General features: G+C 38.2%; 1 protein-coding gene across 4 annotated transcripts in view; it reads right to left on the bottom strand.

The window, feature by feature from the left end:
• Positions 1-5,506: 5,506 nt before the first annotated feature.
• Positions 5,507-27,654, bottom strand: part of LOC146485839 (desert hedgehog protein-like) — a 46,737-nt gene continuing 24,589 nt past the window's right edge. For 3 of the 4 annotated variants that reach the window (XM_085102783.1, XM_085102789.1, XM_085102788.1), the window contains 4 exons: positions 16,753-16,905; positions 15,996-16,404; positions 11,332-11,608; positions 5,507-10,249 (listed from right to left, as the gene is read on the bottom strand). In XM_085102783.1, the coding sequence (XP_084958909.1) occupies positions 9,603-10,249; positions 11,332-11,608; positions 15,996-16,316 (1,245 nt within the window). In that variant the 5' untranslated portion in view covers positions 16,317-16,404; positions 16,753-16,905 and the 3' untranslated portion in view covers positions 5,507-9,602. Of the gene's footprint in view, positions 10,250-11,331; positions 11,609-15,995; positions 16,405-16,752; positions 16,906-23,072; positions 23,208-27,654 lie in introns of those variants that run through there. The other variant, XM_085102790.1, reaches the window with a different exon arrangement.

The raw sequence follows: 27,654 nt of genomic DNA, 5'->3' as shown, positions 1-27,654 counted from the left end.
GGTGTCGTTACGCGAGCTAAAAAAATGACGGTGAAGGACCACAGGACCACACCTGGGTCTCGATGTTCTCCACTCGTGGTGTCTTTCATCAGTTTCGCATGCCTTTCACTCCTTAATTTGCCTGACCTCCCTTGCTAAATGAATACCCACTAACCGTTAGGAGACCCCTTCACAACTCTATTGTGGATAAGTGTCTCATCCCCCACCCCCCTTCGGTTGTTTTGTCTTCTTTGCAGCTTCGACGCCAGCCTCGTTCACGAGATGAAGAGACCCTAGGAACGAGGTTGGTTCAACGCTTCCCCAAACTTACTGCTCATAGAACTGAAGGACTATGATTCATCTATTGCATGCAGTATCGATACAGCAACCCATATTGTTCCCCTAGATTGAGAAGCCCTGTATTTCGTAGTGATATTGGCCAACCTTTGTGCCTGCTATTAAGGAGCGTTTTATTGTCTTAATTGTTATATGAGAATAATGTCAACAAAACATTTATCTAAGGTCAATATGCCAGGATTATTGTACCTTAAACTTTTGTTTTAGTTAACAGTGATGTATTCAAAGTGAAGAATTACGCATGCAAATATTGTTTTTGTCTCGCCTAGTCTGGTTTTAATTGAAAGTACTCCGGTTTTCTATCATTTGGTCGGCGCTGTTGTTTCGAGAACTACTAGATAGAGAGATAAGCAAAGTAAGCTTAAACGTTCGTCAGCTTTTTTTATCAAGCTGCCTGCTTTTACTTTGTCCCTCAACAGTGCCTCAAGACTGAGTAAAGCTTGTGTAAATATCTAATTTTTGTATTACTTTTGGAAACACCCTTTCTGTTAAAATGAATGGTGTTTTTACTGATGCAGCAATTTGTTATTGCTGTGCTTCTTTAACAACAGATTTTTACATATATAGATATAGTAATTCCTGCAATTATTGGATTCCCTTTACTGCTTTTTTGACGTGGTCTACTTAGCAAACATTAGTCTACTTTAAACAATAACTGTTAAGCATGATCACTTTCATGAGACAGTATAGGTAACAATGTATGCATTGCTAACATGGTACAATCCTACAGCTAAAGTATATATTACATAAAGATGCGGTGTGCGCTTCGTATGCCAAAGCTTGCCAAGAAGTAACTAAGGAACAGAGCGAGGTAAAGTTTATCAAGAAGACCTTATGTCTTGAGAGACAGTTAAAGAATAAAGCAGAAGCAGGCAGCTTGATATAAAACTTACTTTACTTATCTCTCTATCTAGTACTTCTCGAAACAGCAGCGCCTAACACATGATAGAAAACCAAAGAGTACTTTCAATTAAAACCAGACTAGGCAAGACAGGTAAACAACATTTGCATGCGCAATTCCTCACTTTGAATACATCATCATTAACCAGAATACAACAATCCTGGCAGATTGTTCTCAAATAAATGCATTGGCGAAGATCAAGTCTTTTTCAAGGAAACTGCTAATTAAAAGATAGAAACGTTTATGATCACTAGACAATTATAAATACTAAAAAGAAACTATTGTCGAGATATACACAATAATCCTAGCTGGCCGTGGATATTTTTTTTTAACACTTTTGTTTTTTTATTACAGAAAACTCCACATATATACACATAGTTACATAATTACACTTACAGTATTGAAGACATGAATGCACAAGAAACAATAAGTAATAATTACAAAAAAAAAAAGAAGAAAAAGGGAAAAAACAATTTTAATAAAAATTAGGTGATAAGAATAGTCAATTTAATGTATTGTAAACTGGTTAAGAAAAAATGGTGAGTAGCTTTTCCCACTTTTTTAAGTGTAAAAGTTAAAATTGGTAAAATTATTATAAGAAGGGTTTTCATTCGAGTAATTTCGCCTCAAGTTTGGTTTCGCGCCATTATCTAAACCAATGAGAAGCCAAAGCAAATCCAATCGTGATTTGCGCTCACCCGTTTTATTCCCGCGCTTGACACCAGTTGCTTGCCTTTACATCGAGTTCTGATTGGTTCATTGCGCTGTTTGGGTCTATTGCAATTAGCCAGGGTATTTCTTTTGGTTCTGGTTTTGCGAAACTTCGTTGAAAACCGTTCTAAAGTACCTCTCAGTTGCTGAAAAAACATTTCAAGTCCATAAAATGCGGGTAAGAGTTAATTGCTTTTCGTTGCATCCAAGGATTCGTACTTCTAGCCAGTGAAATATAAATCGATCCAGCTCAGGAGTGTCCAGCTTGAACTACTGATAAAGAACGAAGAAAGCGTCGTAGTTTCGGCACGCAACTTGAAAAAAATTGTTCGCGGCTGCTTAAGCTGCACACGAGCCTAAATGCGATGCGCTCTCATAAAATACTTTTCACTTTGCTGCTTCAAATTGAGAGACCTAAGATGCGACCGCATGAACTTAGCTGCTGTCCGGACCTTAGTTTAATTCAAAGTTTAATCTTGATGTCAAATACCCAACTAATAATAATAAAACCCCTAATATGAAAGAACAAATTCTCCTATCTTGTCGTCACACTTTTCTTATAAAAATACTGTGGAGAAGTTATTAAAATATCAAGAAAATTCAGCTTAGGCGATCCTACCCTTAATTTTCATGACCTCAGGCATTGGATAAGGATTGATATTAGTGGGAGAAATTTGATCCTGATCACTGTTAGGAATTGATAGGGTTAATTGCCCCAGAAATTGGGATTTAGCTGCTAAGAAAATCTGAAGTTATCTTTGGCAAAATGGCAACTCAAAATTTCGTAGCGCTACAAAACTAGTTCCTTTTGTTTAAGGATTGGCAAATGTGTCGTTAAAATATGCTAAAAAGAAAAATAGTCATCTAGCACTTTCGTAAAGCCAAAAAAAACTGGTAAATTTGGAGAATAAGATTTCATCCCCTAAAACTTTCTGTAACTTAAATTTTCAGTTAAATCATTTGGACCGATCCTGAAACGATCTGGAAACGTAGGAGACGAAATTTTAAGTATTTTCCTAAATGTTCTCTTTGGGTGAAACTGACCGATGCTCGTCCCTAGCTTGTCTTTTCTCCAGCAGACCTGCACCCTTCAAAAGCTCCAATTTTACTGGAACCTTATAACCAGCAGTAGCCTGCATACAGGCGTTTTTCATGGGCCCCCCTCCTTTATTTCTCAGCCAGTCGTCCTCTCCCTTAGGGTCACTTTTGACTCGCTCCAGCCCTCTCGCGCTTCCTCGCCCAAGATGACAGCAACGAAGGATTATTCAGCGCTCCCGCTCCAAAAATACGCCTGCATTGCAGGCTAAACCAGCAGCTGTATTGTTTTTTAGGGCTGGAAGCATTGTTCTGTTGTTTGCTCTCTTGTCCACTCGACCAATCATGTAAGGCGTTGCAAACGCTGCAGGTCGCCCCATTTTTTCTTTTTTCAACCAATAACACCCTTTAAAGTTGAGTTCTTTTGTTCTATAATCCCTGCGGAATTATAAATTTCTAGCAACAAGAATCCATCCGCAATGTGTATGTGCGCGCCTCGGCCGGAATGTGTGTTATTAATTATGGGCAAATGATTCTGCAACGCACGAGTGTAAGGAATGTAATAATTCAGTTTGGTTGTAAAACGCGTATGAACGTGAAAGCTTCATGCATTTCATGCAGAAAATACAGTGGTCTGTACAGTCGGTTGAAATTAGTTTTCAAAGACGGTTCTTGATGATATATAGTTGTATTCCCCGAGCTCTGTTGCTACAGTCCCGACAGCTTTTGGCTTGTTACATGACACGGCACATTGTAAGTATTTGCTTCTTGTTTTCATGTCATCCGCTCTACATCTCATTTCAATTTCATTTCGGTGTGATTTGGCTGAAAACTTTGTGTACGTCGCAAGTGTTATGTTTATTCGCAATTGAATCGCAGCTAAGTATGTTCTCCCCACTGCGCCATCTTTGTTCTGCCTCTGGAACTCAGGGTAAAGTTTTGCTCTTGGTTTAGGTGAAATTAGAGTACAAGTAGTCAGTTATTTTTCTTACGCGCGCGAAAATTGCTTCCCGCGCGAGGACACGTGACACCTAGAGCCGACACACGTAGGTTGTGTCTCTCGCGGGAGGCAATTTTTGCGCGCTCTTGGGTAGGTCACTCGTTTTTCCCACATAGTCAAAAACTGCGAAAGATATCTTTGTATTAGCCAGGCTCCTGATCAGTAGGAACCGTTCTTAAGAAATCCGAATTTCTCGGATGATCCTAGATGCGCAGATCGTATTTGGAGTAGCAAACGTCGGCACCGTCTTTAATTGTCTTGTAAGCTTTCGTTTAGCGCGCAATCTTCTTTGAACGCTTTCAATATCTTTAATTTTAGCTTGCTGAAATTAGCCTTACAAGAAAAATGGCGGGACGATTAAAAAAGGGGAATGTGACATTGTGGACAAAGGGTGGATCATTCGGTAAGTGGGGTTCGGCTGTTTTATAACTTGCATCTTAAATAAAAGAAAACAAACACAGGGCTTGTTAATAGCTGTGTTAATTTTCTCTTTGAGCTTAAATGATACAAACTGACAATGTAAAATCCAACTTCTTAGAGTACCCTGGTTTTCATTAATGGTATATTACTTCAAGCGAAAACCAAAACTGGTCAATCGCAAGAGATGTAAACAACACAACAAGCCAATCAGAATTCGAAGCAAGTACATATAACTGACGCCAAGCGCGGGAAAACGCGTGCGGCGAAAACACGATTGGTTTTGGTTTTGGTTTTGCTTCTCATTGGTTGAGAAAGTGGCGCGAGTTTTGTTAACCAATCACAGAGCTTAGTAATGCATGCGAATTACTTTCGACAGTCCATTGAAAACCGCTTTCACTACTGGCGGAGCTTGGTTTCACTCACGTTTTTCTGACCACATTCCCCACGAAAAGAAAAAATCATTGAAAATAACAAATAGAAAGTAGAACCCTTTCGTGATTTAAGAAGGCGAGATCACCTACGTTTCAACGACTGGTTTTCGCCACTACGCCATTCTAAAAGGAACAAGTTGTAGTAAAATGACGACAGCCATCTCGTTTTCCCGCCAAAATGACACTGGTTCACGCGCTCGCGCTCTTCTCTTTTGGCGGGAAAGTCTCGTACTGGACTTTGAAGCCGTAGCCAGGCTAGAGAGAAGTTACTTCAGAGCCGGTCAAATCAGTCGATTATGAAGTGATATATCTTATTTTTCCTTCCATAAAATCCTATCTTTTCTTGGTTTTTATTATTATTATTATTATTATTATTTTTTTTTTTTTTTTTTTTTTTTTTTTGGTTCTCTGTTTGAATCCAACAGGTATCGGAGTCACTATTTAACTTTCTTACACTGGTTAAATAAAATCATTCCAGATAGTTTAAGTTGCTAATTTTCTGAGCATTCATTCATTCTGACTTGTCTCCCAGGCAGGTGCGAGGCGCTGTTTTAGTCTAAAACAAAGGCTGGTGTTTTAAACTTCTCGAAACTACACGCTTTATTCCTCCCGAAAAATCATGAAATCGCTAATTTTCACACGCCAAGTAAGTTTGTAGTGACAGTCACTCGATAAATTTCTATATTTTTTGTTTATTTACTATTTTATTTACTTACTTTTTTCACACAATTAACAAATATTGAAATATCGGATCCGCAAGTAAACTGATATAGAAGATTCATCCTAAGAAACATTTGAGTTATCGTAAATCTGTATCACAGGAAATATTCTGAACATTAAAAGTCTCGCGACACATGCACTTGAAATCGCGAAAATTCATAAAAGCTGCCAAAAAATCACTCGTTTATACCAATATAGTTTCAGTAAATTCCAGAATTTGGAGGCAATTTAGCTTTGTAAATATCGCCCTTCACAAATTGAATAAAAATCGTGATGAGCTTAGTGGTTCCGAAATCCTGAAATCATCCAATAATGTGTCGCAAAAATTTCCTGTATTAAACCTTCAACTCCCAATACTGATCAACATATGTTTTCTCCTTATTGTTTTGATATATTCCTTACGAGACTAGTAGAAAGAATTTCTTTAAACATCAACACTTTTCATTTTTTCATTCTCGTAACCTGCGTTTTTATTACAGTGGTGATATTACAAGGAGAAATTGGCCGCTGATCACCATTGGGGCCTAAAGGCTTGATGAGATAGTATACCATATAGAGTTTAAGAATAAATAGCAATTATTTACAATGTCACTGGCTTGGTATACAAACCAGAACAAAGATTCAGTAATTATTGACAATATCACGAATACCTCAAACTAAGAATAAAATATCTCGTATTATATCTCTGTTGACAACTGATTCAGGTTCGATTTTATTATAATTATATGTTCTTTTGTATTTTCTTTGTGTAGAATCGTCGCCCTGGACGATGTTTCTTAAAACATCAATACAGCATAGTTTTTCAAATTTTAAGTAGTCTTCTACTACTGTATGTAATTACATTAAAATGTACTCCTTTTCCAGGATATATATATATAAAAAAGACTGTTAGATTATAATTATCTTTGTTGACACCAAATTCTGAAAGCAAGAGGCTAATTTCGTAAAAAAAGTTGTTAAAGAAACCCTAAGATCATCTCAACACTATCGCTTTTCAATAACATCTAAAAGAGGGGCAAGGCTGATTTCACGGTATTTCAATGACCATGTAATCAGCCTTGCTTTTTTTTTAGATTATTTGTTCAACATTTTTTGCTGATTAGATCCTTCACTACAGGATCCAGTACTTTTATTTTGTCACGATGGTCCTTGCAAAAACAGTTTATTACTTGGTTAACTTTCAATAACATCCACTTTTATCCAAAAAACGGATAAAAACATTTTTGTCGCTGGAAAACGATTTTAAAATGGCGCGTTTTGGTTCTCAGGCTTTTCCCGGACGTTGTGACTATTTTGTGCGCATGCCCATATTATGCAAGTGGTATATTATTGATAATCTATGGGTCACATGCAAGATTTAAAGTACTAAAGCTAAACACTACTCGTCTGCCATCTTGAAATTCATCAAATTCTTCGGCAATAAGCAATATTAACCAAGCATAATTATCAGTTTCTTCAGCAATAAACAATTTTAAGCGAGCATAATTTTTTTCATATCTCAAGGTGTGAGCGCTTTCTGAGCCTTTGACTTCATGATCACCCGGCCGTCCACGCTAACAGGACATTTTCAAAATTTTCAACTATGGAAAGAATTTTTTGAAAGCTCTGTTTTTTTAAAGGGTGTATCGGGAAAAAATGTAAAATCGAAGCCATTTGCAAGGGGGAACGGATTAATAAAATTTGTTACGGCATGCAACATGACTGAATTTTATCATTAAAACCTGTTATGATATATCTTGAGTTTTCAGGCTGAGATTATTCAACAAATCTAATTTTTTCATTGGATTGGCATGTTTTAGAATTGAATTTATCATTGGCAGTTTGGCAACTTCCAAAAATGAAGGATTAAATAATACGGCAACATCAGTGTTCTCGATTTCGTTCCTCGACGATGCAGTAAAGTTATTTGACCAAAACGACAGGCATGTATACCGAAGATAGTTTCCGGTTCCGGGATTTTTAAATGCACGGCTTATCTTTGCATTTTATAAACAGCTTTCCCCCGAAATTGTACCAGTTTTGTTTGACTATTTGTAGTGTTTTCCTTAGAGTATTGCGGCAGTACGTTCGACAGACACTGTCTTTATGCAAAAACATCATAAAAATCTCAAGAATTTTTACGGTTAATCAATTAATAGATTTGTGGACATAAAAGAAATGAAAGAATTTTTACTTAATAGCTAATAGTGCTTTTAAGATAATCACAATTAAGAGTATCTCCTCGGTACAGATTTCAACTGGATCGTATTAGTTACTGAAAAGAAATTTTAAAAAAAAGATTAAAAATCCTCAGCTAATCAGTCTTATCATTAATGTATCAAATTTTTGTGGTTCCAGTATAAAAGAACAAGAGGAAATATACACCAAGGTAATCAGATGATCATAATTATTTTAAAAGTTTGGCTGCTTATCGAAATAACATTGTTAACATCATCACTCTTACAATCAGGTGTTTGCTTGCTGCGTAATGTGGTAACGTTCAGTTTAGAATATTGATGAAAATGTGAGGTGACCATTCAAATGAAAATTACCGAGTGTTGTTTATTATGCTCTATGCAATAGTTAGCTATATATTGGAGTCTGTAGATGAAATCCTAAAGTGTGACCATTCAAATGAAAGCTACTGAGCAGTACTTTCCTGTGGTGCTGTTTATTATACTGTATAAGCTGGCTCTAACATTCGAGTCTGAATGAAATCCTAAAGTGTGACCATTAAAATGCTTTACAAGCCATTGAGTGAAAATTGGGGTCTATGGATGAAGTCCTTAAGTGTGATCAATCGCACAAAAGCTAGACATTTTCAAACAGTACTGTTTGGTATTTGGCTTGAGGGAGAGGCTTTTGGAAATTTCTAATTTTAAAAAGGCATGTTAGATTAAACCGGTTTGTCAGTTATGCTTAATCTGTTTTCACAGCTGGTTTAATCTGATGAATTCCATCGGTGCATTGATCAATCAGACTATTAATAATCTATCTTATACTGAAATCAAGGTTATCTAATTGGGTTGTAAATCTGTATGCGGTTTTTCGAGTGTATAATTTTTTACTTAGTGTCAAGATGTCAAAAAATTAGTCAAAATGCTTCCTTCTTAGACCGTACCTGGATACAGATTGCGTTAGATATGCACACAAATATTACAAGCTATTTTTGATCAACAAAAACATTTTTGTCACATGAGAAAACAAAGCTATTTTCTGCTTTCCTCTCAGCGGTGAAAATTATTTTTAAACGCAATTGATTAATCGACTGATTGACTATCTTGTCATTATAGACAAAATAATTTCATGTGAATAGGAAACCTTTAAACTCAATTGTTCTCAGCTGTATTTAAACGTAACAAACACCATTAATCTTGCTCTTCAGGCGGAGAACGCTGAAGTGCCAGGGGCTATGCTATAGTTAGCACCAAAATGGTAGATTTTACGTTAAAATCGTACTTTTTTTTTTTTTTTGAACTGTAATAAGATTAGTGTTCGAAGCTTAGCAACAAATTCCTACCCATAATTCCGCGGAGTAACAGTCCATGTCGCGATCTGGTAACGAGCTGACGCTTTGTATACACCTCACCATGCGTCCCCTGCTGCGATACAATCCGCGAGAGTCTCTTGTTAAATTGACAGGGTGATAAAGGAGCGTAAGTGTGGCTTGTTGGGTTCCAATGAATGATAATAATTAGCCTAATTAATAACATTGAATTTATCAGTCGTGTTCAATAATATCACTTAATTAATACCTTGGTCCAAACATTGGCTTTTACGAAACTATTCGCCAAGTCTAGGAAGTCTCTAGATCTCTAGAAGTCTGTGCCCCACACACAGAATTACATTTTGTTATCACTTATTTTAGTACTTCTTGGCTGTGGTTAAACAGGTTTCTGTCCTGTTTCTGTCATATTCAACTATTTGACAAACCACATTGTTGTGATTTCACGCGCTTCAGTTCACCGCTGATAGATGCAAAGTGTATTTTTCTCTTTCGCTCCTGAAACAAATTCCGTGAACGCTTTAGAAATTGTAAACCACAATGCCCTTGGAAAGACAAGGGACTCTATGAATTGTCCAAAAAGTTTTCATGGACTTGATTCCAACTCGTGTACAGGTTGTAAAGCAGTTCTGCGTACCAATGCATTCCATTCTCGTTATGCGAAACAACACCCGGGAACAACCAATCTGCAAATCTCAACGGCGCGAAGCTCCAGTGGGCTAAGTGAGGATCAGAAATCACTGCGTAACACGAGCACAGGACATTATCCACCACAATGTTACCTGTTTCAGTGAGCGGGGCATACACGCCGTTACCTTGGATTCTCTTAACAGCCGCAATTCTTCCAGCTGTGAATTTCTCAAACGTTGATCCATGACGAACATAAACAAAGTCTCCGACCTTCAACTTTCGCGCAAACACGGCACTCTCCAGCTGTGAGTGTTTATTTAACTGATAGATCAAGTGGGATTCTGTAATTGCCACTACAGCGGCGGGGTGTTTTGTTTCGATAGAAACAAACGCTGTGGACCTGTTTCGATTGATGTCCAGAAATGTCACGACTTTGCTGTACACGATTTTTCCACTCGAGTCCATGCTTGCCACTTTGTCCCCTATTCGCAAATCTTTCATTGATTTTGACCGCCCTCCTTCCAGATGTACCAAAGCGTTTTCTGGAAAGCATCCCGTTGGCTCTTCCTCTGCATCTTTGTCTAATTTACAACCAAAAATAAACTTTTAACGACAAATAACTGATCGTTTCAGTGATCATTTACGATCACATTTTTGGTTATAATAATTTTGATCCTGCAAAAATTGCAGAGATCGATCCCCTATCCCGCAAAATCTGCGGATCACTTTCACGGGAATTTCCATGGTTTGTTTGTGATCCCAGATCTCGCGCGCCTAGATCCCCATTTTGCAACCCGTTTGGAAATAGGATCACCGCATCCCTTTACTTCCTGATCAGTTATCTTGAAAACTAGTGGCTCAGGCCAGCCCTTATCTCTTCCTTCCAGTGACACAAAGGGAAAAGAGATGCCACTGGATAAAATTCCAGTTTATCACAGTTAATGTACTCCCTAACTGTACATTAGAACGAAATATATCAGTACAACATATTCCTCTTTGGTGAAATAATATAATGAACAGCGCCAAGTTGTCACCTGGTGCTTTTAGGCTTTCGAGTATGTGGATGAACCTAAGCTACTCTTTCACGCAGCTGTTTTCTCTGTAATGCCTCGAGCTGTTGAGTCTGTGGATAGAATCCTAAAGTTTATCCTTCCAGTGACAGCTACTGAACAAATGAAAGTTCATATTTAACAGTACCTTCCTGTGTAATGTACGGAAAATAACACGAATTTAATATGCAGTTTCTGAAATGTTCGAGCAGTGTTTAGATTGACAGGAAGCTCCATAAATCTCTTGTTTAATATGTCGAGAAAAAATTATACCACAAGGACCCGTTGGATATGAGATGATAGCTAGCCAATGAGGCATCAAGCACCGAGTTGCCTATAATCATCCTATATACAAAAAGCGCGATTTGAATGACTGTTTCATTAAAAACAACCAAGAAATATTGCTAGATCATACTAGCAGAGGATGAGGAGGATGGCTGTATTTCTCGGGCATGGTATAATGGCTCATATACCATGGCCGCTAAGCCGATCAAATCCCTGGAATTGCACTATACAATGATCCAGTGGCTCATATACCATGGCCGCTAAGCCAATCAAATCCCTGGAATGGCATTATACAATGATCCAGTTTTTAATAATAACTGATGAATCACCTGTTTTAACAGAAGCATGAATAAAGCTTTTGCTTGCATAATGCACCCAGTCGAAGCCAGCATCGTACGCCATTCTTCCCAGTTCAGGGTTCTTATCTCTGTCCCGATCAGACGTTGTGAGATCAACAGCGCGTCCCTCATGATGCAGGTTTTTTGAAACATGGTGCCTTTTGACATCGTCTATATCATATGCGTTGATAACTCGCAGTTTAACTCCTTTGGCGCCCCATTTTACCTTCACTGTTGCCGCTAGTCTATTGAGCTTCTCTTGACAATTCTGTAAAGGTAACAAAGAAGTCAACCTTCATGGGCGTACAACAAGAACATTTAAGCACAGCACTTAAAATGTTGACAAAAATTAATAAATTGTTTCCTGATTCTGTCATTGAAAATTGGAAACCAAAATTAGCTTTCTGGATCTACAACAAAAATAATAAAGGGTCACAAACTTTCGATTTCCTAGCGGAATCTTTTTCAAGTAATTTATGTCACGTGACTTGGTCACGTGACAGAATGTTTTCTTCTGTGTTCCCAGATAGTCTGGTGGCCTTTTAAAGGCACATTTGAATAATACAATACAACTTATTTTGCTCAATACACAGATACATGTAGGTACATAACCAATAAACTATAACTAACTAGGGTAATAGTTTTTAATAAATACAATATTGTGTTCTCAGAGCCTTTGTAGACAATTCTGCAAAAAAAATACAGTAAACACGCTAATACAGTATGATCTGTTTGAATGTTTCAGCTGAAAATTTAAGTCGCAGAAAGTTTTATAAACGGAAACTTATTTCCCAAATTTACGAGCTGTTGTCGGCATTTAGCTGACCTTACTTCGCATTTTTATCTAGATATTTGCCCCTCGAAAAACGAAAAGAATTAGTTTTCCAATGCTCCGAAATTTTAAGATGACAATTTGAGGAAAAAATCTTTAGAAATCCATCGAAATGCACCGGACGTTGGGTGCCCCTGAAACTTGTTTCACTGAAACACATGTTCTGCTCTACAGTCAAGCAGCGGAAAGCTATAGTCCGGTTGGAGGACGTGTGGTTGGCCGGACCTTCTTAGGATCATCTAGGTAGAGCTGTTGAATGAGAAGTGTTTTCCTCTCAGTTGTGATGCTGTACATAGTCTGCGTCATGTGTCTTATCTAGTTTATGGATGAACTCCTAAAGTGTCATTATTCAAAAGCCTCGAGCAATGCTTTCCTGTGGTGCTGGTTTACTAATATGACGTACAAAGTGATTTTCACTTTTGTGTTTGCGGGCAGAATCCTAAAGTGTGACCATTGAAATGAAAGCTATACTGTGGTGCTGTTTATTATGATGTACAAAGCGACTCTAACTGTTACGTTTGTGAGTAAAATCTTAAAGTATGACCATTCAAATTAAAGCCGCTGAGAAGTGCTTTCCTGTGGTGCAGTCTATTATGCTGTACAAGGTCATTCTAACTCTTGAGTCTGTAAATGAAATCCTAAACTGCGACCACTCAAATTAAAGCTACTGAGCAGTGCTTTCCTGTGGTGCTGTTTATTATGATGTACAAAGCGATTCTTAATGTTACGTTTGTGAGTAAAATCTTAAAGTATGACCATTCAAATTAAAGCTACTGAGAAGTGCTTTCCTGTGGTGCAGTCTATTATGCTGTACAAGGTCATTCTAACTTTTGAGTCTGTAAATGAAATCCTAAACTGTGACCACTCAAATTAAAGCTGACTGAGCGGTGCTTTCCTGTGGTGCTGTTTATTATGATGTACTAAGCGATTCTTAATGTTACGTTTGTGAGTAAAATCTTAAAGTATGACCATTCAAATTAAAGCTACTGAGAAGTGCTTTCCTGTGGTGCAGTCTATTATGCTGTACAAGGTCATTCTAACTTTTGAGTCTGTAAATGAAATCCTTAACTGTGATCACTCAAATTAAAGCTACTGAGCGGTGCTTTCCTGTGGTGCTCTTTATTATGTTGTACAACGTGATTCTAACTTTTGAGTCTGTGAATGAATCCTAAACTGTGACCATTCAAATGAAAGCTACTGAGCAGTACTTTCCTGTGGTGCTGTTTATTATGCTTTACAAGGTGATTCTATCTTTTGAGTCTGTGGATGAAATCCTAATGTGTGACCATTCAAATGAAAGCTACTGAGCAGTACTTTCCTGTGGTGCTGTTTATTATGCTTTACAAGGTGATTCTATCTTTTGAGTCTGTGGATGAAATCCTAACGTGTGACCATTCAAATGAAAGCTACTGAGCAGTACTTTCCTGTGGTGCTGTTTATTGTGCTATATACAATTGCTGTAGCATATATAGACGCACGAATGACGTCAGTGATGTCCCACAATGATGGACCGGTGCACGCGATCACAGTCTAGAGTCCAGCCACTGACAACGGTCGCAGTCGGACTTTTCATCGGACTGTTATACTTTCCTACGAAAATTTGCCTTTGTTTGTCCAGTACTAGCCAAAACAGTTTGCAAAACTTCGTTAACTAGTCACTCTGACCTCAACCAGGTTAAAAAGCTAAAACGTTTTTCTTTTTCTTAGCTACAGTTTGTTATTTCTAAGTTTTATTTTGGAAAATTTTCGAAGTTTAAGGTCGCGATTTAGAGAAGATGTTTCATTTTTATTTCCATATTATTCTACATTTCGCAAATTTCGTGAATTGTATTTCTTGTAACTTTATAATAATCCGAATGCCTTTCGTTTCATGCATAGTCGCGTCTCTGCAAAAAGTTTGGGTTCTTCTGTTTTATTCTAAAATATATTTCAATTTTGTTGCCGCGATTCAAAGGAAATTTTTCAAATTCTATTTTATACTATTTTGCTCGCGAATTTTGGGAATTTGTGGAAATTTGCGATAAAACTAAGAATGTTAGTTATCTTCTTTATTACATATTAGTGCCTTTTGTCTCAACTTCAATTTTTTTCGTTAAGTGTATAAACATGCACTGCAGGCAAAGATCTTACGTTATATTGTAAAAAATAACCCAAAAATTCGAGTGTTTAAGAAAGATTGAAAAAAGATAGCTTCAGTTCTTCTCTATTAGGGGTTAAAGGGTTAAGCGAAGTTCTAACTTACACTATGGTTTAAGACAATCAATAGACTGAGCTATTTATCTGTTACTAGGTGTGTCATTTTAAGTAGATATTAAATAATATGTATGTTTAGCCAGTACTGTAGACCTTCTTGACATTGGACAACATTGAAATATTCGGGTTGGTCAGATTAAAGTTAGTGCAGACCGCGGTTTGTTAAACCGTACCCTGGTCTCCGAGTTTCCGTTACTCGTTCTCCTCAAACAGAATTGAGCCGCGAAGCGCAACAACGAACCACAAAGCGGAAAAAGATGTTTTCGAAGCTCAGACAGGGTTTAATTACCCTTGTCCCAGAGTGGGTTTCTTTCTTCGGCTCCTGAAACAGAATTGAGTCGCAAAGCGCCAACTACTTCTCTCTCCTGCTTCGCAGCTCAATTCTGTTTGAAGAAAAAGAAAAAGGAAGCCCGAGTTTTGGGCCGGTATAGGGTGTTTGAACCACGCTCTGAACTTCGTTTGCATAATTACAGCGCGTTCTTTTATACACAATCTTGTGCGCATTTCTTCCTCACATTGGTCGTTGTTACTTTTTACTTGTTGTTGAAATCATTATGATTTTCAAGTCATTTAATTGTGATTACTAATCGCGATTGTCTTTATGTATTCGTGAGATATCTTCCTCAAATTGAAGTGTAATGATTATTGCACTGCAACTTGACAAACAGACGTTTCTGTCGAAAAATATTTTACAATCGAAAAAATGCTGCGCTGTCTTTGACAATAACGCGTACGATAATTTGTTCCCGAGAATTCTGAACTGATTAGAGAATGAATAAGCAGATACAATTTAAGATGAGATAGCGATCAACTTTGAAACAAAGCCGATCTTTCCCACCCCCTCTCACTTGACCGTGATGAACATTTTAAACTTGTCAATGCTATCTCTAATTTTTATCTTAAAATTCTTAAATGCTACGCGCAGAAAATTTCTCAATTCTAGGTTGAAAACAGCACTTACGCTTACTTATAGTGCTAGGTTGATGATCTTTTGTATTCTCAATACATGTCTTATTAGTAAAGGAAGGATGACGCAAGGAGAAATTAGACCTTGATCTTTAGAATTTGCTGACGCATCAAGACGCTATCCGATTAGGTGATTAATACCTAGTAGGGAACCAAGTGTCGTATTGTATTTTCACTCGCCTTTGTGCAAATCTTGAAATAAATAAATAAATAAACAAAATAATAAATAAATGATCATTTTCTTGATTCTCATCACCTTTCTCCTTGTGAAAGTAAGGAGAATTTGGATGTTAATCACTAGGATTTGGTGGAACATCACGGTAAATCCACTTGCTGATAATTTCCTTTATTTTCGTACATCTTCTCGACGAGACTGATTTTAGAAGAAGTAGTAAGCATAAAACTTTCGTGAGAAACGATTTTGGAGTGAGCCCTTCTGAAAGGTTAACTTTAAGCTACGTTCTGTGGTAACAATTCTACTGGAGTGTTTCCATTATGTTGCGGCTTCTTTCCTTCTTTCCGCTTTACTTTTTTTTTACCGTGTCAAAGTTCACAAAATTACAAATTTATGCAATAACCATTGATGTAATAAAGATGATGTTACCTTGGTCATTCTGCGCCCATCGCCATTTTTCTCGTCGTCTTTAAACACGATGTCCGTGTTGAAGTTCGTCTCAAGAGCTCTGTAAGCCTCGCTCCCTCTTCGCACCCTTCCGACGTAGTGCCCGCTTGCGGCAAGTGAAGTCTCATCTGCATCGGGTAGTCGCTGTTTTAACCTCATCGGGACCCTATTACGTCTGTGTGGGTAAGAATTCCGTACGGGTCCGCATGCCATTAGCAATCCACCCGCAGAAATCACCATCAGAAGAACTATTTGCAACTTATAAAGGTTGCAGGCAGGAGGGTGTGTGTGTTGGAATCTCATGTTGCGTGTTACTTACTGAGTAAGGCCGTTGAGAAGGTAACGCTTGCAAACTGGATACTTGATAAAATTTTCGGGCTTTACAATCACTCTAGGAAGAAAAAAGATAGTATTTAAAGTTAATCTCAGCTTTCCGCTTTTTCTGGCAGTTCTGAAGTTTCGATTGCCTTTAACACGTTCCGTGGAGTGTGCGACGCGCGAAGTCGCTCTGTCAACAAAGAGATATCGATGCAACTGACGTTTTTGCTAAAATAAGAATTCAAAGACTGCGCATACATAACAATAAAACAACTGCATATGCGCATAGACAGTAAAAGAACTCCAATCAGTTTTCAAAGCCACCGATCTGTTGACGATAAAGCGTCATAGATAAGACGTTGCAGACCAGATAGCAGTATATGTGAGGTCCATAAAGATCGCTAACTAATAACAGACGTACCAGAGCTATTGTGAAAATGCCTCAACGTCGTTGGAGTAATCAGGCTTGTTTTTTTCTCGATGGAGCTGCGTGGCCTTCGGGCTTTTTCGGTCATCCCTGGACCCCTGGTGATACAGTTTTCTTTTTGGATAAAATCCGTAACTACAGCCCCTCCTTGGGAAATAAATAAAACACACAAATACTCACTCAAGCGAAGGTCAATCAGGGAGGACGCACTAGGGTGTCATTAGGAACACAAAGAAAACTATGAAGGTTCACAAAGAAAACTCGCTTTATAATCACCAGTTTTGTTAATTTGCCGGCAATGGCACGAATGGTGTTTCGCTAAAAGGTTTTCATATCTAATTAGCAAGACAGAAGGTAATTCGTGACTCTAGATGGGGTAGTTATCGGCGGGCAGTTATCACTTCGCGTCGAAGGATCAATCCTACCGCGTTCATAATCAGATCGAAGATACCTAACTCTTTAAAAATTGGAAAAGCGCCTTAGAATAAACTGATGAAAATTTTTCTTAAATTTGGACTTTGGAAAATAAAAAAATTGAACAGCACTATTGGAAAGTAATGCTCGTTGGCTCTCATTTAAATGGTCACACTTGAGGATTTCATCCACGGACTCAAAAGTTAGAACCAATTTTTATGTGACGATATATGTATGGCTTGATCGGCTCCAGGAGGCAACATGTTCTTCACTTGTCGTGATAAACTGCCCCAATCGAGCTCAAACAAATGATAATCCTGCCGCAGACCGACTTAAGCCGGATAAGCACTCAAAATTTTCAAGCTCTTGAGCTGAGAAAATTTAATCAAATTAACACCAATTAGTCTACATGCCACAGAGACATTTGTACTTCAAACAAAGAGGATTGTACAAGATGGAAAACGAAAAGAATTCACTGGAAGCAAATTTCAACATTTGCTAACCTTTAACACTGATTAGGATAATCGGCTTAGAGTTTTGGATTCAACTTGCAACTGATGGATCTCGCGATAAGATGTCTTCGGAAGAAGTGAGCAATACAACTCTCTTTCGACTGAAATTCTTTTGTAGAAAAATGTCCTCGCGCAAGTCTGGCTTTTAAAACCCTTGAACAAACTATTTTGCAAAACGCCAGGCGATTGAAAATGCCAAAGAAAGGTAATGCTTCGAAGCTTGCACACAAATAGTTAAGTTTGAGAGTTTTAGCAACAGTTTCAAAAGTAAGAACAACATTTACGCGAATGGAGGTTTAGTGATTTTGGCTTTTGCGCATGCGTGACTTGTGGACTCTTGTTCTTACCAATACAAACAAACTACAGTATTTAAAGTGAAAGATATGATATATCATCGCTGAAAGAGTTAGCAGAACATTGCAGTTATGTAACTTTAGCTGCTTCGGAAAGAAAGCCTGAAAAAATTTAGACTTGAAGTAATGTTTAAAAAACGAGCAGGAGTATTTTATCGAACACGTGCCGCGAATTTTTTTTTGAACGGCTTGAAAAACATTAAAAAAGCGCGTGTCAATAAAGTTCATAACAATTATTTTTTTGTGAACGTTGGACATTAGCATACAAGAAAATCACCACATACTAATAAGGAGGAGGTTTATCGATATAAAGTCACTGCACGTGATGTATCAGGATCGACCATTTGGTAGGTCAATGAGCTTATGAGTTATTAATGATTAATTATTAATTTTGAATGAGATCCGAAGACATGACTTTTTTTTGAAACTTTTCTTTCATTAAACTGTGGCCGAAGAAGACTAGCGTTACTAGTTGAAATATTGGCCGAAATAAACAAGCCCTTTGTAGTAGTTTAAGCCCTGCAGTCAGTTCTGTTAAAGATTTCTACGATATCCATGTTATGCTCTACCAAATGAGCTGATCATTTTGTGAGCTCGTAATTGCGGGCGAAGGATCCCGATTCCTAATCCGGTCGATGACGTTTTTGCAGCCATCAGGAAGCGAGATTTTTGGGAATATCCTACTCATCCTGCACTTTTTACGACAACCGCTGTTAAACCATATCGCTCTTTCATAGCGCAAAACCGCTGACATATTACGATGGCGCTTCTACGGGGCAAAGCATGCTGGGCCACGTGGTTCTCTCTCGAACGACGCGATAACAATCGGTTGTGCGTTGTGTTTTGAAGATTTAATCCTGAAGAATATTCCTGCTTTATGTTGCTAACAGACGTAACATTATTCTATTATTCTATTTTGTTGTGAATAGTAATTTGATATTCTTTTTTACTCATTTTGTCGCATGTTATGCTTTTAATACGTGTTTCGCTTCGGCATGGTTTCTAACTGCTAAATGACACTGGAAAAAAATCCAACAACAACAAAATATCGCCCTCACTTCCTAACGCATCGCTACTTCTCATTAGTATACTATTAGTAGAAATTAATGAAAATTCAGTATAGTTCATATGCAGACGAACGGAATGAACAAACAAGACACCATCGTAGTTATGGTAAGCAATTAAGCTGTCACGAAAAAAAAGCGTGAAAAAATTCAGACTTTAAGAGATAGAAGATATATTCCGCAGACCTGCTCCTTTCAAAAGCTCTATTTTCACGGGACCCTGATAACCTGCAGCTACATTGTTTTTTAGGGGTGGTAACATTGTTCTGTTGTTCGTTCTTTTGTCCTCTCGACCAACCATGTAAGATGTTCCAAACGGCGCAGTTCGCCCCAAAATCAGAATAAGAAATGTCAGTATATCTGAACAGCGAATGAAAGAATTTATATACGAAGGTCCATCACAGGAAGAAAAGTTGAATATCTTTTTCAAGAACCAGGATGAATTTGTATGGATAATGTAGTGGTTCTACTTGTTTCTGTGTCGTGATAGATAGTATCTGACCCTTCATTGAGGAGCTCTTTCCTGTCAGGTGACGTTTAATAACCTGTGACCACTTCAATGAAAGTTCAACTGAGTAGTATTTTCGTGTGGTTCTCTATATTATGCTGTACAAGGTGATTCTAACTTCTGATTCTGTTGAAGAAATCCTAAAGTGTGACCATTCAAATGAAAGCTACTAAGCAGTACTTTCCTGTGGTACTGCTTATAATGCTGTACAAGGTAGTTCTAACTTCTGATTCTGTGGAAGAAATCCTAAAGTGTGACCATTCAAATGAAAGCTACTGAGCCGTACTTTCCTGTGGTACTGTTTATAATGCTGTACAAGGTAGTTCTAACTTCTGATTCTGTGGAAGAAATCCTAAAGTGTGACCATTCAAATGAAAGCTACTGAGCAGTACTTTCCTGTAGTGCTGTTTATGATGCCGTACAAGGTGGCTCTAACTTTTGAGTCTGTGGATGAAATCCTTGAGCGTGACCATTCAAATGAAAGCTACTGAGCAGTACTTTCCTGTGGTATTGTTTATTACGCTGTACAAGGTGATTCTAACTTTAGAGTCTGTGGATGAACTCTTTGAGAAGATTTCATTGAATAGGAAACTATTAAACAGTACTTTCCTGTGGCGCCGTTTGCAATTATACGGTATCTTTCAGATCAAAACTTTGGAACTTCGCCCATTTGAGGACTAAGCACTCTTGAGTGAAATGACCTGATATAAGGAAATAGACAACTATCTATGGAAGATAGCTCATCCCGTCAGCGATAAACTGGAGCGCGGGTACAGCTAGTCTGCGTTGTTAACAAGAATCGGAAACTCTTCAGATTCTTTGATGAAGATTTATCAAAAAGAAATTTTTTTTTCGAACTTTAAAGGCTTATTTTAATCCGTTCTCGAGCGTGTTTTGATTCTCGACTCACGAAAGTTACATGTACACACAAATGACAATTAATTTAAAATTACATTTGGTGAATTCTTCTTCGAAAAGTTGCTACAGTTCCTTTAGAATAGGACTAAACATGGTTACTTTTTCAGCCAATCAGACGCAGGCAAAGCCAACACCAATCGTGACTTTTTCGCACCTTTTTCCCGCGCTTGGCCTTATAACCTTGAAGGAAGTGAGACGTTAACAGTACGAAAGCCAACAACAACAAATTACCGGCTTAGTTTGTTACGCAGAAACAGTTTTACAGATAAAAAGAGATTACTTGGTACTGTAAATCTCCGGGTACAAGGTACTTGAAGTCTACAAAGTTTGCCAAGAATTTCATAGACCCTTTGCAAAAATGGCTGACATTTTAATATTCTTTTGTGTGCATTCAAATTAGTCTCACTGGCCTCGTTCAAGGTGAAACATTCTTTTGTTTATTGAACTCAAGAACGAGGTTAGTAAGGCTAATCTGAATGCAAACAAAATAAATATTAAAAGTTCAGCCATTTCTGTGTAGGGTCTATACTGTCTTTCAACCGTTCATATAGCAGTTTTGTGGGCCAATGTGATCCAAAGCAACCGATGATTTCTTCCATAATATCTTTTACGTTTCCCATTAAAATGTACTCTTTTAAAGCAGAGTTTACTATACAAAGGGGACTTTGATGCAAGTGGAGGCTTAGACTTTTTTATCTCACACGTACATAAGATTAGTTACTATCACGTTTATCTTCTTCCGATAAAAGTTTGAGCACCCCGTCCCTCGTGCTCAAGTCGAGGTCTGTTTTTGCCGAGATATCGATTTATCTACGCGACTCGCTAATGTAGTGAGCTGTAAAAGCAACCTTTATAAGAAGTGGTTAGCCGCAAACTTCAACCTTCCAGTCCCTATGTAGCCTACCAACCACTCTGCACGGGCCTAACGGTATTGAAGTTAAATTTTTAGGCTTAATCACTGATACAATCTGATTGATTCGTTGCACGCTCTTCCAGATAAGCGCTGTCGCATCACACTTTTCGGTAAGATTGTTATTTTCAAACGGTTTACACAAGTTCAACTTTTCAGATAGACTATGTGAACGAAGCAAACACTAGCTCACGTTTGGTAAGAACATTCCTTGAGCTCTGTTGCAGGTGTACGTCATATATGTTCACTATTTTTTCTCGCCATGTTGCTCTAAACAAATTGTGAAAGCCTCATTGTAGGATTCTTTCATTATGTCCGGATTTTCAAATCTCGATCCGTGATTTAGAAATTACTTTCCTGATTAGCAGTGGCACTAAGACAGAGTCGGGTAGAGAAATGTCAAAATCGATGGACACGCGCAAAGCCGATGGCTCTCACGATCGCTATCAACAAGTTCATTCCTTATCCACCAGAACGGGCAACTTTTGCGACACGAGAATTAATGTCTTGCTACTTATCATCCCAAACCGTCGACCCGAAGCAATGATGACATTGACTTGAGTCGACGGGGCCCAATGTCTGTCTCCGCGCCACAGAGCACAATTTTGTATGTAGCTGACCAACTCCTCCTTGTTGTCTATACCTGCGTCTTTAACTCAGGATCCTAAGGATTGTCTTGGCTGCTCAATCAAGGTTGCGCCTGCCACTCCCACGCAATGATCAAGCCAGCTGGTAGCTCTGGGTAACGAAAGCAGTGCCCGGTGAGGGCCAGCCTTCGTGATTTAATCTTCGCGCTCAGAAGTGGAATTTTGCCATAAAGCTCTACGTTTTGGTCCTTCCACGAACATCCTGCGTCGTCCACAGTGATAGCGATTGTAACCATCAATACATTTTAAGAATTTTTTTGTAGTTAAAGAGGCAGAGGCCCCTTGGTCGGTTCAAAGAAGTTATTAACTTCACCACCTTATGATACCTTCCTCATACGCTAACTAAACGAATGGGTATTTGAGAGAACTGTCTTGAGGGAAGTTCATTGATGTTTCGTCTTTGTGGAAGGGGTTATCCATCATAGATTTAGAACGAAACTTGCTCCTGAGAAAGGATCTTGGTATGAATGAAACAGAAATGACTTGCCGTTTGTTTAGATAAGACAGCGAAACTATAATCTCACCGTACCAATATAAACTGGATTTCCTTCGGAGATTTCCTTCGGAGATTTAGATTTGACTGCACTAAAGCCTCAAGGTATTCAACAGTTGTTACTGACAACTATTCACTGAAACGTAGGTTGATACTGTTAGATATTTACAGAACCCTCAACAAGCAAGGAACATAACTTCCCAGAAGTTTTTAAGCTTTGCTGGGTTTGCGATCGATGAACATGTCTTGCCAATGCTCGGATTTTTGTATTTATCCTATAGTTAATTAACCCTGGTAGCTGTACCGACGAATGGAAAGTCGAGTTTTCTTTTCTAAAACTTATATCATTAGCTTAGAAACCATTTAGTTCCAGATCAAATCTCACATTTTTCTATGGAAAAAAACAAGTTTACATAGGCGCACGTAAAGCATAACTTGGAAACATTCGCGTAAACACCCACTGAAATTTATCGGGAAAAAACGAGTGCTATTTACCGTTATCCAGTCAAGCTTCAGGGTCTGTTTCACTGCTCCTGTTTTGAATGTACTGTGTTTTCGTTCAGCGGTTCACAAACAATGTATTCTGTTAGTCAATGGAACGGAACCACACTAAACATGTACTCAATTCAATTACCACTGATATCGAAACCAATGTGGTTATATAGTGGTTTGGGGCTCTTGTCGTCATTCTTTGAAAGCTAAGCTTCTGGGCTTATATTTGCGAAGCCTAATTAGCTTCGGGGGAATTTTGCCGCTAAGAAGTGGAAGCTTTGGGTTTAAGACGTTTACGATAACTGTCTTCAGGAAAATCCATCCTTTCGATCGCAGGGCAGCTGCAAAATGACGTGAACTTAGCTTGTTTCTTCATTTCTCACGGGTTTAAACAATAAAACTGTTTCACAAATTAGATACGTAAACGATTGAACTTAGCTAACGGTTTAGTGACGCAAGAAACGCCAGGGCAAGCACAACGATCAAAAAGGCCCAATAGTGATCGACATCAAATTTCTCCTTCTAATATCGATGCCTAGTCAATCAGAAGGGTTATGAGAATTAAGGATATGACAACCCAACAAGAAGTCTCTTGCTATTTTAACAAGTTCTCTTCACTGTCGCTATGTCAAATGTACGAAGACAAGAAAGGAGAATTTTTGTTTTGATACTGGAGATTTAAGGGTTTTAAGCTGTGCAGGTGTGTTATACAGTTGGGTACATTAAGAACTCGCTTTCTCCGAAACAACTACGTAAAAATGGCCAAATTCTTCGTTTCGTGAAGAATCTAATTAAGACGGTGAATTTTCAGCATGTTTCGATTTTGAGTTAAAGCGGTTCTTTACACGGTCAGCTTAGAGATGTATTGATAACAGAAGATGAATTGAGATGACACCTAGATAATCGCAAGATTATTTTTAAAGTGGTTTGGCTATTTTGTAACATAACTTTGATACATATTTTCAAGCGCTCTAAGTGAAAATCAAAAACTGAAAACTAGAAAACAACTATTAACATCACAGGAAAATACTGCTCAGTAGCTATTCTTGGAATTGCTTAAATTGTATGATTCAAAGAATTGTAGCCACCTTTTTCAACAAAATAAACTGCACCATAGGAAAGTCTTTCTTGGTAGACCCAAAGATCGAAGCTGCATTGAAGGCTCAACTTCTTGTAGTTAAAGCAATTTCTGTCAGAAATTGGTTTATAATTCTTTGCGATCTTTCTTCCTTTTTAAAGGTGTAATATCATGTTCAAACTAAGGTCTGAAGTTTCTGTTCATGAGACTAATCAAAAAACAGGGGCAAAATAGCATCACTCCCGCGTGTTTTATCCCAATTATCCTAAAATAGTGACCGCGCTTATATTAACTTGTCTCAGGTCGCTGCGAGAAGATCGATAAGATCAAAATCGTCTTTGAGAAACTGAAGGTCAAAAACCTTAAAAGTTTTAGATGTCTAAAGTCGCCGATCGTGGTTTTTCAACTCGTCTTAGCGTGATGTTAATTGGATGTGCTTTTGTACTGTGCTCGTTAGTGAAGAGTCACGTGATTAAGCATGTGATTAGCTCGTGCTATAAATTTTTCTTCGTCTTTCTTATTCAAATTAATCCAAGCATACTGTCTCACGAATCAAAATTGTTTCGTATAAACCAAACCCATAACTAGAGTAGAAACCTTAGCTGAGTCTGTAAACCTTAGCTGAGTCTGTACAAGATTTAGTCAAATTGTTCTATCCGCCCGTTCTATCCTATCAATAACCTATAACCGCACAGTTATGATATGAATTTGCAGTTGGTTTTTCCACTGGCAACTTACATCACGTGATTACACGTGATTTTGTTTGGGGGCTAATTCCGTGGATCTTAGTAACGTGTTTTGAATAAATGGTTTGCACCAATTGAAATAACGTTAAGTAATGTTAAGTTAATTATAAGCCGCAGTAGTTTTCCCTGACTAGAAATAACTTAGGTTTATGAGTGTATCCCATTTAAGAAGACATTCATTTAGACTTAACGTCAGAGGATACCTAGTTTAAGACAATTTAAACTGAAATTCTAAATCTTGTTTAAGAAAGGATCCGTGCACAAAGCCTTCACCCCACTTATGAGCGCGTCCGCGTAATCCGAAATCGCAAAGAAAGGCAGTCCACCCCACCCCACCCCCCTCCAGCTTTCTCCCTTCCCCTCATGGTGTGAGGATGACCAGTGTTGTAAACAGATTTACAACTCCAAGAAATGCTCAAAACAAAGGCACAAGTTCCTTTTAGAATGAAGAAATCGTACGTAGATAAACACCGTTTCCAATTTGAGAAACAAATTTTGAGGCCTTAGTTGGAGAACCAAATTAGCTCGTGTTACATTCAACATTCTTCGTTTTCTGAGTTGATAATGCCTGGTTTTCACGAAGGGTCTAGATGGGGTTTAGCTTAGCCTCGCCTCCAAGGCAGACATTCTTTGGCTTGTCACGTCGCGGACGCGAGGATTGCGTGACGTGACGAGTGTCACGTGACGAGTCAAATTGCCAAATTCTAATCGTCAGCTGAGAGACGGACACTTTTTTCCCTTTTTTTTAGCTGATATCTGAGAAAAGGTTCAAATTTTAGCTGATAGCGAAGAAATAGCCTAAAATTTAACTAATAACTGAGATTCCAGCACTGCGATATCCAGATCCTCCTAATTAGCATAATCAGGGATTTGACAGAAATTCCGACTTCCGGTGTTCATTTAAGCGAGAGGAAGGAAGACGTGAAAAATGGAGGATTATATGTTATTGAATAAAGTAAGTGAAACAAACACAGATGGTTTGCAAATCAAGGATTTTGCTTCATTAAGAAGCTAAGCCCCTAAAAATTGAAAGTTAGTAAATCTTGAGAAATATTTTTCCAGCTTGATCAGCGAAAAAAAATCGGATTTAGCTAAATGGGTTTAGGGAAGAAAAAGTAGGATTTATGCAGCCTGTTCGAATTAAAAAATGAACTTTCCGGATTTCCAAAATATTTTCTAAGTCAACCCTCTTCTCAGCTTCGTGGTGGGATAATCTAAACATTTTCTCTTTTAGTACGACGAGCGTCTTTTTTTTTGTGTGTGTGTACTTAAACTTTTAACCGAAATTTTCCCTCCCGTTAAGGGCTAAAGAGACAATCCTTTAACCAACGGAAGGTATTTGAACATTGGCCTTGCAACCCCACGCAATTGAGAATTAAGAGTTCATTTTACAACGCTAAAAAACAGATCTAGTGTAACAACAGGTAACTTGGATTAAGTCCGGCAGAAGCACTTTGCACCGGCAGAACAAAAACAATCAGTAACAGCTCATGTCGGTTGATATCTGTCGGGAAGGCCTGTTTTGCCTCAGAAATTTGGATTTAGTTTTAAAGAAAATCGTGAGTTTACTTCGGCAAAATCTCAGCTTAAACTTTCGTAACACAGTGATGACACAGCCAAACTCGGAAAAACAAATTCCGAGTGCTCTAGTCTTCTCGGATAAGGACGATAAACCGTAGGCCCCGTCTCACAAACCTTGTTTGTAAATAGCTCTGTGGGACGTTAAAGAACCCACTCACTGTTCGCAAAGAGAAGGGGACGTAGTTCCCGGTGTTGTGGTCTGGTCTTTGTGCGTATATTCCGTATATCCCGGGTCCGCAGTAATTGGCCTTAGCTGTCACGGTATCCCTGTCCATATTGGACAAAGCTAAATAAATAATAAATAAATAAAATAAAAATCGGGAGTCGAACCTAAGACCTTCCGATTACTAGTTCAGATGCTCTACCACTGAGCTACAGGAGACTCGTGGGAGCTAAGGCCATTAAACTAGGTTCATGGGACAAACATCCCGCATACTGCTAGGATTGGAATGTTAATGAGTGGCATATGCTGTAAAACCTTTCGCTTTCGGAGGGGCAAATATCTCGATAAAAATGCTGAAAAGGTCAGCTGCACGTGAGTTCTACATTTTGGTACGATTTCTTCGCTGTCCTCTGCAAAACAACAACGTGAAATGACCAAATTCTAGGTATTTTGGAGAACGTGAGCACACGACGGTGAATTTTCATTTTCTTTCTTACCTTGTACGCCACTCATACCAATTTGATTTCTGGATAGTTCGCCGTTTCTGTAGAAGTTGAGCGAGTTGAAATAATCGCGAAGTAGCAAAAATGAAATAAAGTTATATTTTCAGGTGGACGTTTTCGTTGCCGTCGTCGCTGCTTAAGCTTCCTACTCTTGAAAATGGTTCAAGTTATCGCGCCGCAACAGTCAAAAAACGGTTTTTTGAATTGTGCCAATTTTGTTACCGTTGACTGATTGAAATGACATTGCAGTTTTACCCAAACTAAGCCTTTAAACTCCGAGAAACGGGATTTCCTCTCTTAACTTCACAAATCAAGAGTTGGAAGTTGATAAGTCTATGTTACGACACATAACGTAACGACGATGCAGTTTAATCGTCGGGTTATGTTCTTATTCCACAAACACGCCTTACGTTAAGTTCGAGATCGTTGCAAACGCAGCTGGCCTCCATTACGTTTTTTCCTTTTTTGTTTTTTTTTTTTTTGAAAACATGCAAAAATTAACGATAAAAACCGA

Source organism: Pavona decussata, unplaced genomic scaffold (assembly GCF_977016875.1).
Source record: "Pavona decussata unplaced genomic scaffold, jaPavDecu1.1 SCAFFOLD_24, whole genome shotgun sequence".
In the NCBI taxonomy this organism is placed as follows: Eukaryota; Metazoa; Cnidaria; class Anthozoa; order Scleractinia; family Agariciidae; genus Pavona; species Pavona decussata.
This window is presented reverse-complemented; position numbering and strand designations above follow the sequence as displayed.